Source organism: Colletes gigas, unplaced genomic scaffold (assembly GCF_013123115.1).
Source record: "Colletes gigas isolate AHSC1104 unplaced genomic scaffold, ASM1312311v1 Colletes_gigas_Sc00001, whole genome shotgun sequence".
Taxonomy (NCBI): domain Eukaryota; kingdom Metazoa; phylum Arthropoda; class Insecta; order Hymenoptera; family Colletidae; genus Colletes; species Colletes gigas.
The window spans coordinates 6,909,576-6,924,448 of record NW_025106630.1 but is presented as its reverse complement, the minus strand read 5'-3'; the positions used below and the strand labels follow the sequence as shown (position 1 = coordinate 6,924,448).

Below are 14,873 nucleotides of genomic sequence, written 5' to 3'. Positions count from 1 at the left end.
CATGTATTTACGTACACACTCAGCTGGCTGCCCATCAATACTAATTCAGTGCCTAGTTTCTCAACTAACCGCCATCCATGAGAAGAGGCCGCTAAAATCAGCTACGAATTTTCAGGTCGGTATGACAGTCAGATTCGGCCGCGAAAGTCCATAAGGTGAAACGTCTATTCATATATCTCGTCTGTGATAAAACCAACAAACACTATATTGTTATAAATTTGAACATTTGTTATTATATATATATATATATATACGTTAATGACGTTGCTGTTTAAACGACAAATTATATTCAAGGATACAAAAATGTATTTAAGAGAATTCTTTTCACTGGCTGCAATACTAAATTGCAGTTAGATCAGTCCTCCTACAGATGACATGTTATGAACCATCTTTTGTCATTTTTATTGTAGCTCATCAGTTGAAGATTTACATCATTATTTATAAAATATGTATTTTACATAATAAATTCTAATACGTATATTTCGTCAGATTGGGAAAACTTTCAGCGAGTGAATTATAAAATGATTGCACACTGTTTATTTATCATGTAGTTAGTACGAACAGGGTTTCATATACGTACACACATACTGTTAAATGTAGTGTGGCTGTTTGTACTTTCAAAGCCGGCAAAACATGGACTCGTTTAAAACGTTTATGAATATTTTTGAACGGGCTGTAGCAGAAAGAAACAGTAGCAATCTTACAGAAATTTTACGAAGTAGTAGGAAATACTTTCAAAATATAGTGAAAGCTGACAGTGGTACGTGTTATTAAATAAATACCGCTTTATATTTTGCGATATTACGTTGCGTTAGATTTTTAAATTAAGCTTGCAACGAAAAGACATTTTATCATTTATATTTAATACTTGTTTATTAGAATTGCTGCTGTCCATATTGTTCGATTCCAAGAAAGGTTTGTTACACTTTCTTTATAATGAACTTAGAAGGCCTACTCCCCAAAAAGGTTTTGATACAGCGATCAAGGAATCATTTCATCTACTTGAATTCATCATGGAACAATTTTCTGAGATATTTGTACCTTACATCACCGAAACCAAGGTATTTAAATGATAATTTTATATTAAATAATGTAATTATGTGTGTAAATAAAGAATGATTTACTGTAGCTTTATTCGGTTACAGAATACATGCCAACAGGCACTCGTAACACGATGTTCAGCATTTATTCAAAAAGCTGCCTGCAGTACCTTTAATAAATTGATAGAGTTATTTAAAGAATACGAAATTGAATTAGGGGAGACTGTAAAAAAATTTGTGTGTTTACTTCATTCATTGGATATCAAAGGTAATAATAAATAAATTATTATTATATAAGATTGTTTCAAAAATACATGTGAGTAGGCTAGGAGCTAAATTTACATGCTAAAGTAATTAAAAAATGTCCATCGCATGTCTCAACATATGCACTTATATGCCTCCACATAAAATTGTGTACTTGCTGGAAAATATGGAATCTTACAGATTAAGATCACCAGATTCAGATCCTTAATTATTTACATGTATTTCTGAAACACTCTGTATATAGCTTAATATAAAAGTTTTTAACTCATTGCAGAGAGGAGCTTGTTACTATCAGTATGCAGCACGATTGCAAGACATAATCTAGAAGTTCCAGAAATACAGGAACATTCTAATATAATACTTCAACAACTACAAAATGACTTCAGAAAACAGGTAAGTACATTGTAACTGTTTTGTTTAAATAAGTGCATTATTGATAGTATTGATACAAAGAAATGCTAGAAAAAAAACATCTGAAGACACCGTGTCATCATGGTGGCAATAAAAAACAAATGATACATCAAGTTCAATTTTACGCGCGTTATCTTCGAATATCCGCGACGAGTTAACTCGTCATCCCGCGTTAAGGGATTAATCATTTAGTAAACGTATCAAAAGTTTAAAAAAAAACACGATTCGGCGGAAAGATACAGCAGAATTTAATTTCTGGATTTACATGGTTGCAGTATAATTCGTCACAGTCGACTGATATATTTCAAATGTACTTCGATATTTTCTCCAATATGTTGTATTTGCTTTCAACCGAAGAGAAAGAGAGGTGCTGCGAAGAATTATATAAATGGATCAAAGATCTTGGTTCCCCTGCAAAGTACACAGTTAAAAAAGTTTCGATGAGAGCGGCGATCAATTTATTGTCCAATCATATCTATCTATTTCGTGAATTTATTTATAACGATTATAAATATTGGTACGAGTTGTTAACAAAACTTGTCGGAGATAAAAATCTAGATTGTAGCGAGTGCGGGGAACGCGCTTTAAAAAAGTTTTATCAATTAATGGGGAACATCTTAAAGCACAAAACTTCCGAGGACGACAAAACAGTATTCTTGGTAGGCACCATTTTTTGAGCGATTATTATTTTCGAAAATTACAGCGAACAATTCATAACAGTGTCTACTATGTTTCAGTATTTTAAAGATCATTTTGAGCAACAGCTGAAAAATAATAAAAATATAGATTCTAAGATATTACGTTTTATTGTATATGGCTTTAGTCAAATGGCTGCACCGTGTAAATGGTATCTTACTAATAATGATGTAAAGGATATGTTCTCAGTGATAACTCATTGCGCGATGCCACTCTGTTCTGGGTATGAAATATACATATTGATACTTTAAAGGGGTATATAAACCTAGAAGATTAAGATGTTTGAAAGTATAAATTAAAAAAAAATATTGTATTGAAATTTTTAGAGAAGATTTACATCAATCAGACTTAGAAAGTATTTATAATTACCAAGACGCTCTTTCCGAAATAATATTGCATACATCAGTCCTCTCGATCAAGCAAATTAATGCGATTCTAAAGCTTAGTATTCTTTTGGTAAAACGATTTCCTGACCTCTCTATAACCAGCCAAAATCCTGCGATTACATCGTTGATAAATACAATCATTAATGTTGGGGTAGTTAGTAGAAATTTCTTGGAAGAATTTCTTTATAATTTAAGTAAGTACTGTGTGTTTTACATATCTTTAAAAAAAGTTAACGTTCGAACATAGCGCGACTTAAAATGCTTCTTTTCAGTTCAGAATGGAATAATATGGTCTTGTTCTCATACTATGCTTGTTGATGCGGAATTGCAACGAGGACTGCGTAATCTCGAGGAGCTACCGATGTGTTACAAAAGTTATTTGCCTTTATGGTTGCAAATCCTGAAGCCATACAGATACAAAGGACACAGACAAATTCTGCAAGAAGTAGTTGATTCCATGATACACGTGTGCACTGTATCGATCAGTAAACTGAACTTGAATACAAAAACGAAAGAAGATAACGTATACTCGGATGCAGCCTTCTCCCAAATCGCTGAGAACGAGGCCGATTTTAGGATCTTCGTTAACATCGTAGATCTGTACGTCGATGTGATCAACGAACTAGAGTCTTCCTTGTTGCTAAACTCTATGCACAAATTCTTGTTAAAAATTATTAGCATGTCTTATAAGTATCCTCTAATATCAGGATTTTACAAGTTGGTACACGCAACGTTCAAACATATTTGCAACTTGACCAAGGACGAAATCGAATCAGAAATATTAGAACTACTGTACAAGTATTTAATCAACGTGCTGAATTTAATTTCAACATTTTCTAACGAACTGTTGACCACGTGTTTGAATTTAATTCTGAACACGCCCGAAATCTACGTAGAGCACATAATAAAGAGTACAATCCCGGCGTTTAAAATTGCATTTACCGTGGGTCTGAGCGACTTCGAAGTAGCTTGCACTGCTTTAAACGCTTTGGAGTCGTGGACGAACCATTTAGACAATCAACGTACGAATGGATTATTAAGAGAAGTTATACCACTTCTAGAACCATACTTACACAGCGAGGAAAGTTCTATGGAATTATTGCAAGATCTCATAAAGACAGAGCGAAAAGTAATCAAACGCATAATGTTGAGAGACGACGAGAACACTTTAGAAAGATTTCAGATGAGAGTTTTGTTGTTCATTGCCTCGCTCGACACCGATATTATACAAGATTTCGTGCATAAAAGATCCATGGACATAGGAGCCACTTGGGGCAAGAAAGATTTACTCAAGTACTCGTTGGTGTTGCCGGACACGGAAGTGAATATCAATTTCGATAAAATTTTACCAAGACTGATTCTATTAGCTCAACACTCTGGAGACAGAAGAACGAAGATAGTCGCCTGCGAAGCACTCCATTCGGTGACAGCGTACTTCTTAGGGAAAATGTCGCAGCATTTGATATCCAGTCCCGATCGATTTGTATCCATGTACACGGTATTGTGTCCAGCTCTGCTTAGTTTAGGCTGCGATCACGACGAGGCAGCTAGCAAAATTTTTCAACCCCTAATGCTGCAATTGACCCATTGGCTGAGTTCGAAGTTCATGATCAAGTCTTCGGCGACCGCGTACTTTTTAGATTCGCTGTTCGAGAGTTTAAGCGACGATTCCAAGTCGTCGCTCAGAGAATTTTCTGGCCTGTGCCTGGCCGAATTTACCAAATGGTCCATAAAGCAGTCCGACACCGACAGAAGGACGCAGCTAAACACCGACGAAATTATACAGAAAATGATCAATTTCGCGCTTCATCCGTCTACGACCAAACGAGTGGCAGCCGCGACAGCTTTTAATCATCTTTACACTATTTTACGCGAGGACGAGGAAATCGTGTCCGTATACTGGTTGGAGATCTTGTACTCCTTTGTCAGAAGTTTGGACGGTTGCGATAGTCCCTCGATTATCACTGCACTCGATCATGTCGAGAGAGTCCTAATAACAAAATGCGAGATATTCAATTTAGAATATCACATTCGCAGAAAACCAAATGATTTTGAAGATTCGACTTTAATCCATGCAGTGAATTGGTTGTTCACTCAGTGTGGCTGCTTAGACCAACGCTGTCGAGTAAAATGCATGGAGTTGGTTCTTAAACTTTCTGAATACGCAATGGACATTGACTCTGCGCATATAATGATAAATAATTATGTCGATGATCGTGGAATCGAAGCATTAAATGTTATAATACTGAAGGACCTAAGCTCGAAATTGGAAAATCTTTCACGCAATAGCCTTCTACCCCTTTTGAGAAGTTTCGAGTGTTACATCTGGTTACTACGAAACAATCTGATCGATGTACAATATTTATTTGCAAGTTCAAATTCGAAGAGGGAAGTAATTTTTAATTCCGCGAGGAATTTCGTTCATCTTGCGAATAAAGTTAAAATAGAACCAAAGGAAGACGATTTAGTGATGCTGTCGAAAGAGTTTGAAGATTTACAGACGTTGCAGTGCGAATTAATAGTTGTTATGTTCGACTTCTTGCAAATTCTTTTGAGCTTTGATGTAAGTCGATTATTTTTACGATTACATCGCGGATGTTCCAAAGTATTTCTCATTTTTTTAATTCCAGGACAATTTCGTACCGAATTTTTTCTTCAACCAAGATTTGTTTGAACTAATCTCAAAGTGCATAATGTGTTCACAAGTCGTAGGGTTTGATATGAAGAATTTCGAAGTCACAGAGGCGGTCCCATCGGTTATGGGAAATCTGTTGCGATCAATGGCGCAGAAAACGGACGACACTTTGATCAATCGTGTTAAAGAGAAATTGTCCGTACACGTGGAAAAACATATGAACAGTTTCATCGATTTAGATAATATTTTGTTTGGCACCGATAGTTGCAATAAACTGAAACAATATGTTCAGGGTTTAAAATTTCTGGAACACCATAATATTCTCAATCAGCTATGTAACGTATGTAATACGTATGAAAATAAATGCTTTTTTATTGTTTTTTTTTACGTAATTAAATTCTTACCTGACAATTATTGTTTCGTTTAGGCAACGCAATTGATCGAACAGCCGGAAGTCAAAGTTACACGCATTTTCAATGCTTTAGCAAAAGAACAAATAGGTGAACTTGTTTGTGTAAATATCAGACTAACTGCAAAAGATTATCTACAGATCTTGATGGAACTGCTACTCACACATTATAGGGTATATATATTCTATAATACATAAGGTGGTTGGCCAACCCTGGGAAAAATTTGAGATTCCAAGAATATGAATTTTTTCGTTAAAAAGTTATTAAACATTAAATTAAAAAATTTGAAATCATTCTGAAAAAATTATTTTTGGTTGCGGGAGTCAATTGCAATCATTTTTGGTGAATACGTATATCCCTGAAATCCTACCCACTTTCGAGAAAAAAATTCGAGAAGGTGTGAAATATTTCGACGGAATTAAAAAATTTCAAATCGTTTTAAAAAAATTATTGTCAGTTGCGGGGATCGATTACAATCATTTTTGGTCAATAGACATACCCCCGAAATCCTGCGCATTTTCGAGAAAAAAATTCCGTACAGGCGGAACTTTAAACGTTAATAACTTTTTAATATAGCCTTCGTCAACAAATTGGTATTCTTGATTTTCGTTCTATTTTGGCTCCTAGAATCTCCCATTAAAATTTTTCCCAGGGATGGCCAAATATCGAAAGACGTAGAAACATTTTGTTCGATCCAATGAGATAGTAAATCGTACCGAATATTTGAACAGAAAATACATAAAGAATTATCTGCTTACAGCCGTCGATGACAAAGATGTTGATCGAATTAATTGAAACTGATACAATGCTCGAGGAAAATTCGACAAAAATCGAGCATGGTATATGCTTTTTGAATTTGTTTACGAATGAAATATTCAGATACATGTTGAGGGACACAGAACAGACCATGCAGGTGTTCGATGAGGTGCTGCAAAAGAATCCGTCTTATTTGTTAATAATAACAGAGCAGTTGTTCTTATTTGTGCAACGACATAAAAAAGAATTGCGCGAGTGTGCAGAGAGTTTAGCGGACGCTGTCGTTAAAAGATTTACAATATTCGAAAAAGCTGTGAATAATTTGGAAGACAGGAAACAAAAGTTGATAAGCATTTACGGGATCGCCGTGCATTTAAAGCGCGAGCCAACGGAAACGGTGTCTCTGAGCAAAGAATTTTACTCGTGGATTCTCACTCAATTGACGGAGAATTCCAGTATAGAGTACAAGACTTACATTCTGCAAAATTTCCTCGTTTGCTTGACCGACATAACGTCCAAAGCGAAACCAGAATTGCTCGTTATTCTACGAACTCTGCGAAACGACAGACTCGCGACACGCGCGGAAGATTACTCGCAAAGAAACATGGAAGCTTTAAAAATAATCAATTGCTTTCAAACGTTATTAAAATTGTTACCAGTAACTAAATCAACCGCCGTGTTTGAGTTTGTAATTTTATTCACGGCTGGGATCGCCGAACATTTGTGCAACAAAGACACGAACGAGTACCTGGAAAAATACTGCAATTCGATCACCGTCGACTACGCGTTGGAATCTATAGAAGCGGCTTTCAAATTGTTCATGAACGTGAACTCTGAATCGAACGAGAGATTCGACAAATTGCGCAGATTTCTCCTGCCTTTATTCGAGTTTTGCAGAACCGCCGAAATACGTAGATTCTTCGAGAGAAATATCAAAGAGATATACACCACAATTCGCCAAAGTCTCATTGGAAATAGTTCGGATATCAAGCAGCTTATAATTTCAAAAATAGGCTGCTACGACCTTGTCGCGAAAATGTTCGCAAAGATACATATGGATGAAATTAACGACACTGAGAGCGCCATTGCACGAAACGCCATCGACAACGTGGTAACTGGAAAAGAATTTTTACAAAGCTTGTACAGCAGCGCGTTGAACGTGCGTATGTTGAAGACACCCGATCCAGAACACAAGGAAATGATGAGATTGCTGCATTGTTCAGCGTACAACTGTTCCATAGCGATTGTAGCTTTAAAAGAAGACGAGGACTCCTACGTAAGCGTATTCGCCGAGAACAAGAAGAAGGAACAATTGATCTGGGAGAATATCGTGGATTGTCGGAAGAATTACAACCTCCGGCAGACATTCAACGAATACCCAAAGTATCGTAAGAAGCTAATCAACATAAGGAAAAGTATAAGACAAAGACAGAATCTCGAACGATACTCGTACATTTATAGTTACGATCTGTCTACTTGCACATTAAACGAAGATATAAACGCATACGATTTTAACGAAATGACCGTAAGCAATGCGCCTAACGACACAAAGAAGGAAGAAAGTATGAAATTAACGCTAGAAATCGACGAGTTGAATAATCACGAATGCATGGACTCCATTTGTGGGGTTTTACGTCACATGATAACGGAAAGAATATCTACACCGTCCGTCGATGGCGATGTCACGATACCAAAATGGCTGCTATGCTTTTGCAATACTCTCAAGTCGACAAGTCACGACAACGTAAAGATATTCATGCTGAAAATTGTCTGGAACGAGCGGGAAACTGTATTCGAATTTTATAAAAAATTCCTCTTCCAATCGATCGTCTATGCCGCGTACTCGTATTTAAGATTGAATCATTTGAACTATATCATCACCGATATTATAGAGATGTTGATCGTTTGGCAGTCTGTACCTCTACTGGACGATACTAACAGCAAAGTGATGCTGCAGAAGTTATGGGAACTGATCATTTACAAAGCGTTGGTAAAAAAGACCAATCAGACGTCCAAGCCCGTTTACAAATATAACATGACCGTGATAAAGACCATGCTCGAAGTATGGCATACTTATTTAAAACTACCCGAGAGTTTGGATGAAAAGATTAGAACCGCGCCCGAAGCCGCGGTATATTTAATACTAATTTGCATCGTAAATGGAATGATAAAAGAAGTCGTTCAAAGGGACGATGTCTTAGAATTTTTGGAGAACTCTTTGGAACAATGGCAGAACGACGAGGAGACTGTTTTGCAGTGCTGCGAGTGTTTCGGTTTCATCCTGAAATTCTTGGACGACGAGCCCAATTCAACGAGCAGAAAGGGCGCCATAATCGATAAGATTCATAGTATATTGAGGCAAATGCAAACGAAATTCGAGAACAGGCAAATGAAGTATATTCGTACACTTTGCAAAAGTTACCCTAACGCTGGTATGATTTATTTTGAATTTGTAACTGCAAATATATTCAGAGTGAACGCTCTAGGCAAGTTACACTGTCTGGAAATATTTCTGCTGTGCATACCTAAGCTCACTGTCGATCAAATATTAAAGGAGCTGGCGTTCATGAAGTTTCGTGATCTATTAACGAATAAAATTCTGCCCAGCGAGATAATCGCGTTGCAGATCATCGATTCTCTGGTTCCTGTTCTTCCTCCATCGAATCTCTTACCTCTGGTGAATACAGCCGTTCCTTATGCGAAACACCAATCGTCTGAGCACAGAGAATGCACTTACAATATATTCATGAATATTTATAAGAAATATGCAGTCGACACGACAGAAGACAAAAATACAAAGGAGCTAATGCACAGCAGCAAACAAATGCTACTCAATGGTACATCGGATCCTGCTGAACAATTGCAGGATAAAATACTGAATTTCTGGACTCAAGATGCACAGTTGAGGTGCACTTGCGAAGAAAGATTTCTGGAGATTCTGAGCACCTATACGCCTACTGTTGGCAATAATTTCTTGCCGTTTGCGCTCTCGATGATCTTCGACCTCACGAAAAAATCTAAAAATTATATGCAGACTATGTTCGAACCTCTGCACAATTGCACCTACAGGGACTATAACATATTTCTCTCGTGGAGGACGAAAAATTTAGGGTCTAAGGCTCCCCTGTTTGCTCCGTCTTTAGCTAGCCAAATGAATCAAACGTTCACTCAAACGAGTGGTGCATTACCTAGTGCATTCTTAGATTTTACACATGCTGGTAAGTCTTTCGGTTTTAACAGCGAGTTGCAGGTTCAAGCGACGCGAGATCCCGAATTCGAGTCGACTTACGTTAACCAAGAGCCAGTATCGACATCAAACGAGCTAGAACACGACGATACTTTTAAAATACCAGAAGTGCCGCAGCTTGATTACAATAAACAATCGAGACGGTTTCTGAAAAGTTCAGCGAATGTGTCTGCAGCTATACGACAGAAGGAAATCAAGAAGAACATACATCGCGCTGAAATGATAAAAGAAGAAGTTGCTCGACAAAGAGGCAGCGTAAAATTGTACAGAAAATACAGAATAGGCGATTTTCCGGACATCGAGATATCTCACTCCATGTTGATCGAACCGTTGCAAAGATTGGCGAAGAAGGATCAACTGATTTGCAAAGATTTAATTGTTTCCATTGTTTGCTCGTTGCTCGAAGAGTTCAAGCAAAATGATTTCGTACAAAAAGTTGCTGATAGCTTGAAAGACATCATCAAGAACAAACATGGGAACAATTCGGCCATGGCTGTAATTTTAGAAATATTGTTAGCCACTCGTATAGCGGATTGCCCGCCGGAAGTGATTGCAAAGGTATCGAGATCGAACAATTTGAACTTCCTTGGGTCGCTTGTCGTGGAGGAGAATTTAATTTACGGTAGAAACGATTCCGAGCCGCTCAGAAAGAGAGCACGGAACGACGGTGTGCTCGATTCGCATAACGAGTGGCTGCAATTGACAAATCTTTACAAATCTATGAACGACGTCGACGTGGTCCTCGGAATTTTCCGAAATCATATCGAAGACGAAGATATGAGAGTACGTATTTTACTTATGGTTCCTGAACTAGTATATAAAAATCTCTAAAAGGCAATCTTTTAATTTTAGGAGGCGTCGTTCGCGCAGGCGGCTAACAATTGGACCAAAGCAAAGGCAGCGTACGAAAAAGCTTACGAAACGGAAGCGGAACTGGTAAAAGAACACTGTCTTCAGGGATCATTCGAATGTTTAAGTAATTTATGCCACTGGAACGAAATCGACAAACACATAGAAAGGAAACTAGATGGGGATTTGAACAACATTTGGACCGATCCATGGAAAGATTGGATGTTCCCATGGTTGTTCGAGGTACACGTTCGCAAACTTATAGACGGGGAGATCAGCGACACGTTCGAAGACAACGTTCGGACAATCGAGACTTGGTTGAATAACGATACGAAAGTGGAGCACATCAAACGATTCTTCGGCGAGGAATCGTCCATGTTCTTCCTAGGCAAAGAGCTGGAAGTTGCGCGCGAATTTGTGCTAAACACGCTGAACGAAATGAGGGAACAGTGGATCAGACTTCATCCCCTGTCCACTCAGTTGAGGACACGTAAGCTGCAACGGTTACGTCTAATCAACGACGTAAATAAGTTCATAAAGATTTTGAAAACGGCCAAGGAACCGTCAGACTTAATGGAAGTCTTAAACTTCTCGAACTGCTTGCTCTCGGCGCAAGACGCTATACTTCTCTGGGACAAATTAACATCCTACAGGATATACTTCATCGATCACCCGTTGACCGACAAATTGGAAAAATGTATTCTAAACGAGACGCAGGATGATTCCGGAAGCGTTGACCGACTGCGTATGGTCACCTTCGATATGCGATTAAAAATGATCGAGGCAGCATTGAACCAGAAAAACAAATACATAGCTAAAAAGTACGTGCAAGAATTGGAACGGAATTCGCGGAATTACACGGTCGACATGGAGCATCGATTCATTTTAACCGGTGCAAAGCTAAAGTACCTCAATGGAGAAATTGAAACGAACGCGAAGAAGCGGCTGTCGAGTTTTGCATCCTCGTGGAAGCATTGTCATAATCTTCTGCAGAAGAGTGACCTTGATCCCACGATTAACGTCGACGTACGACGGCAAATCAGCATACTAGCTTCGAAAATTGCGGAATTAAGCGAAGAAAACGAAACTCTGGCCGAGCTGTTGACGAGAAACACCGTGATTTTGGATACTATAAACGCTGAGAACAATGACCCGCCTGCTATCATAGACACGTTGAAAAGTTACGGTTTCGATCATTTGAAAGTGTGCTGCGACACAACCACGAACATCAAGGATTGCTATTTTATGCTTTCGAAGTACTGTTACGATAGATTGTCACGAGGCAACAGTAGCGCTCAGTTCAGCAAGAAATTTGTGAATGCTACATTGAAGGCAATGAATTATGGGTCTCTCGAAGCAACGCACTATTTCTCATGCTTGTTAAAACCCGAGTATTTTGAGGACGAAGAGACGAAAGATATATTTTTAAAGGAGAGCGAAGGGGTTGAAACTTGGCTGTTTCTATCATGGCAGGCGCAGTTGTTCTCGCATTTGGGAACGTCCATCGCGCCGTTGATCATACCTATCCTTAAACGAATCGTTGAGACTTATCCGAACGCGGTCATTTACACGTTGCGTTTAACCGTGGAAACGAATCCGACTCTTCTGAACGAAACGAAAACTTACGAGATTCGACGGATTCTCGACCACCGACCCGAAATCAATCAATTTTTAAAGGCGATGCAGTACGTTGTTCAACCAGAATTGTACTTGCAACATTATCTACTCGAATTCGTAAAGAACTTGTCGCTTGGAACGTCCACGGCTGTAGATATACTTCTAAAAAAAGTGTATCCAAGCTCGCGAGAGGACAGGCATGATCCAAAGCCGGGATTCATCTTCAATAAAATTGCAATGTACAAAAGTAAAATAAAGGAACTGGAACGCAAAAGGTCTGACGAAATTAGGCGACACGTGCTGAAAATGATCCAGACTATCAAGAACTCTAGTGGTAAGTTTCGAGACAGACAGAAGCTACGGAACTATAGTCCATGGTTGCACCAATTCTCTGGAGGCGACATAGAAATACCTGGACAGTACACGGGGGACAGAAAACCTATGCCTCAGTATCACGCGAAAATTGTGAGGTTTGAGCCTAACGTGAAGGTGATGCATTCGATACGGAAACCCGTTCGAATCACTATGCTGGGCAACGATGCAAAGGAATACCATTTTCTGGTGAAATTTGGTGAAGATTTGAGGCAAGATCAAAGATTGCAACAGTTGTTCACCATTATGAACAAAACATTAAATATTGACGCTGCTTGCAAACAGAGACATCTATCAATTGATACTTATCAAGTATGTAAATATTTGAAAAGCATTTTATCTTATACTTTACTTTTGGAATACGATTTTTAATCTTCCAGAAATTATAGTAAGCATTTTTGTTCGGTATAGGTAATCCCTTTGTCGAGAACAGTAGGTCTCATACAATGGATAGAAAATACAAGATCACTAGATGAATTAATACATTTCACGTTATCGACGCAAACGATAAATCGTTACGATTCCATAGCCAAAGAATACGAAGGATGGGTACGAAGCGCAGCACCTTCTACAAATCAACACGAAAGGTATAAAGAAGCCACGATCAAGCATAACGCTTCGACAGTGATCGCCAAGATGACAGAGTTTATCGGTAAAACCGAATGGGACAGTTTACGCAAGACGATCATGGTACTGTGCCCGTCCATAGAAAGCTTCGTTACTATGCGACGAAATTTCATCACTACGTACGCTACTATGTGCGTCGCGCATTGGATATTGGGCATCGGTGATCGCCATCTTGGAAATGCTCTTATTAGTGTCAGTTCAGGACGTTGCTTGGGTATCGATTTTGGGGTAGCTTTCGGTGCTGGCATCGATCAAAAGGTTCCCGAATTAATGCCGTTTCGTCTAACCTCTCAAATTCTTGGCTTGCTAAAGCCTTTCGACGAGAAGGATCTTCTGGGGGCGATAATGATTCACACGTTACGAGCATTAAGAAACGAACCGGGCCCCATTTTATCTTGCATGGATGTTTTCGTACATGAACCACTAAATTGGACGGAGCACGTTAATAAGGCGTTAAGAGACACCGATGTCGATATCGCGGACGTGAAATGGGTGCCCATGAAAAAAATAAAGGCGGTCATGAGAAAATTGGATGGAGTTAAACCGTCTTTAATTACCTTGGAACAATTAAAAGAGCAACATAACGATAAATATTACGATAGATATTACGTTATAGTTACCGGGGACGACGATATTAAGCGAAATCGGGCAAGAATGGAAAATAATAATTTAACGCCAGAGCAACAGGTAACGTTCGGCCACAGACGAGGTATACGAGTAGACCTTTCACTCGTAACACCTACAATAGTGAATATATTTCAATGAAACTTTTTTCCGAAGTAGAGCTCATGGGTACCTACAAAAAAGTATTAGACAACTTTTCTGTAGGGCGTCAAACAAAGTTACTAAAAATCAAAAACGAATTTTTAAGGAAAATCGACAGGGGGGTAGGGGCCTAAATTTTTCGGTGAAATTGAAAAGTTTCAAATCACTCTGGAAAAATTATTTTCGATCGCGAGGGTCAATTGTAATCATTTTTGGTGAATAGCCATAACCTCGAAATCCTGCGTATTTTAGTAATTTAATTTTCTGTCTCACTTCCTCTTGTGTTCATTTGTATAACCTGTTGGTAATGTTGCGAGTGACTCTAGAGCCCCAAAAAAATGGGCCGAAAAAATACATTGGATGCGAGGTCTACTCGTATACCTCGTCTGTGGTTTTACGATGCATTATATCCGCGACTGTCTATAAAAATAATTGATGATTTTTTTAGGTTGAGTGCCTACTGGACCAAGCGACCGACTTAAATATTGTAGGTCGATCGTTCGTGGGATGGAAACCGTGGCTTTAACATGTTCGTACGTACCGTATCGATAATTATTTTTAATTATATTAATAGAGCGTTGATATATTTTGTATATAAATGTATTTTTTATTTCAAATAAAAATTTGTATACGATAAGAGATTCACGAACACGGATCGACGAAACAATACCCGCTATTCTAAGTTCGCAGCCATTAGCTCGGTGGACCCGAAGGAAGATACATGGAATCCAAGTTCCATCGATCTCCCTTTCATATTCTTACGATCTAGATTACTAAACTAAAGTCTGGAATTTTTTT

General features: G+C 38.4%; 1 protein-coding gene across 1 annotated transcript; it reads left to right on the top strand.

The window, feature by feature from the left end:
- Positions 1 to 282: 282 nt before the first annotated feature.
- Positions 283 to 14,703, top strand: LOC122395233 (DNA-dependent protein kinase catalytic subunit-like). The gene is made up of 15 exons (XM_043392662.1): positions 283 to 305; positions 411 to 760; positions 880 to 1,061; positions 1,146 to 1,308; positions 1,579 to 1,697; positions 1,991 to 2,374; positions 2,453 to 2,634; positions 2,738 to 2,991; positions 3,070 to 5,360; positions 5,428 to 5,772; positions 5,860 to 6,015; positions 6,603 to 10,628; positions 10,698 to 12,995; positions 13,095 to 13,997; positions 14,524 to 14,703. Exons 2-15 carry the CDS (start codon positions 634 to 636, stop codon positions 14,599 to 14,601), a joined length of 11,508 nt encoding a protein of 3,835 aa, XP_043248597.1. The 5' UTR covers positions 283 to 305; positions 411 to 633; the 3' UTR covers positions 14,602 to 14,703.
- Positions 14,704 to 14,873: the final 170 nt, after the last annotated feature.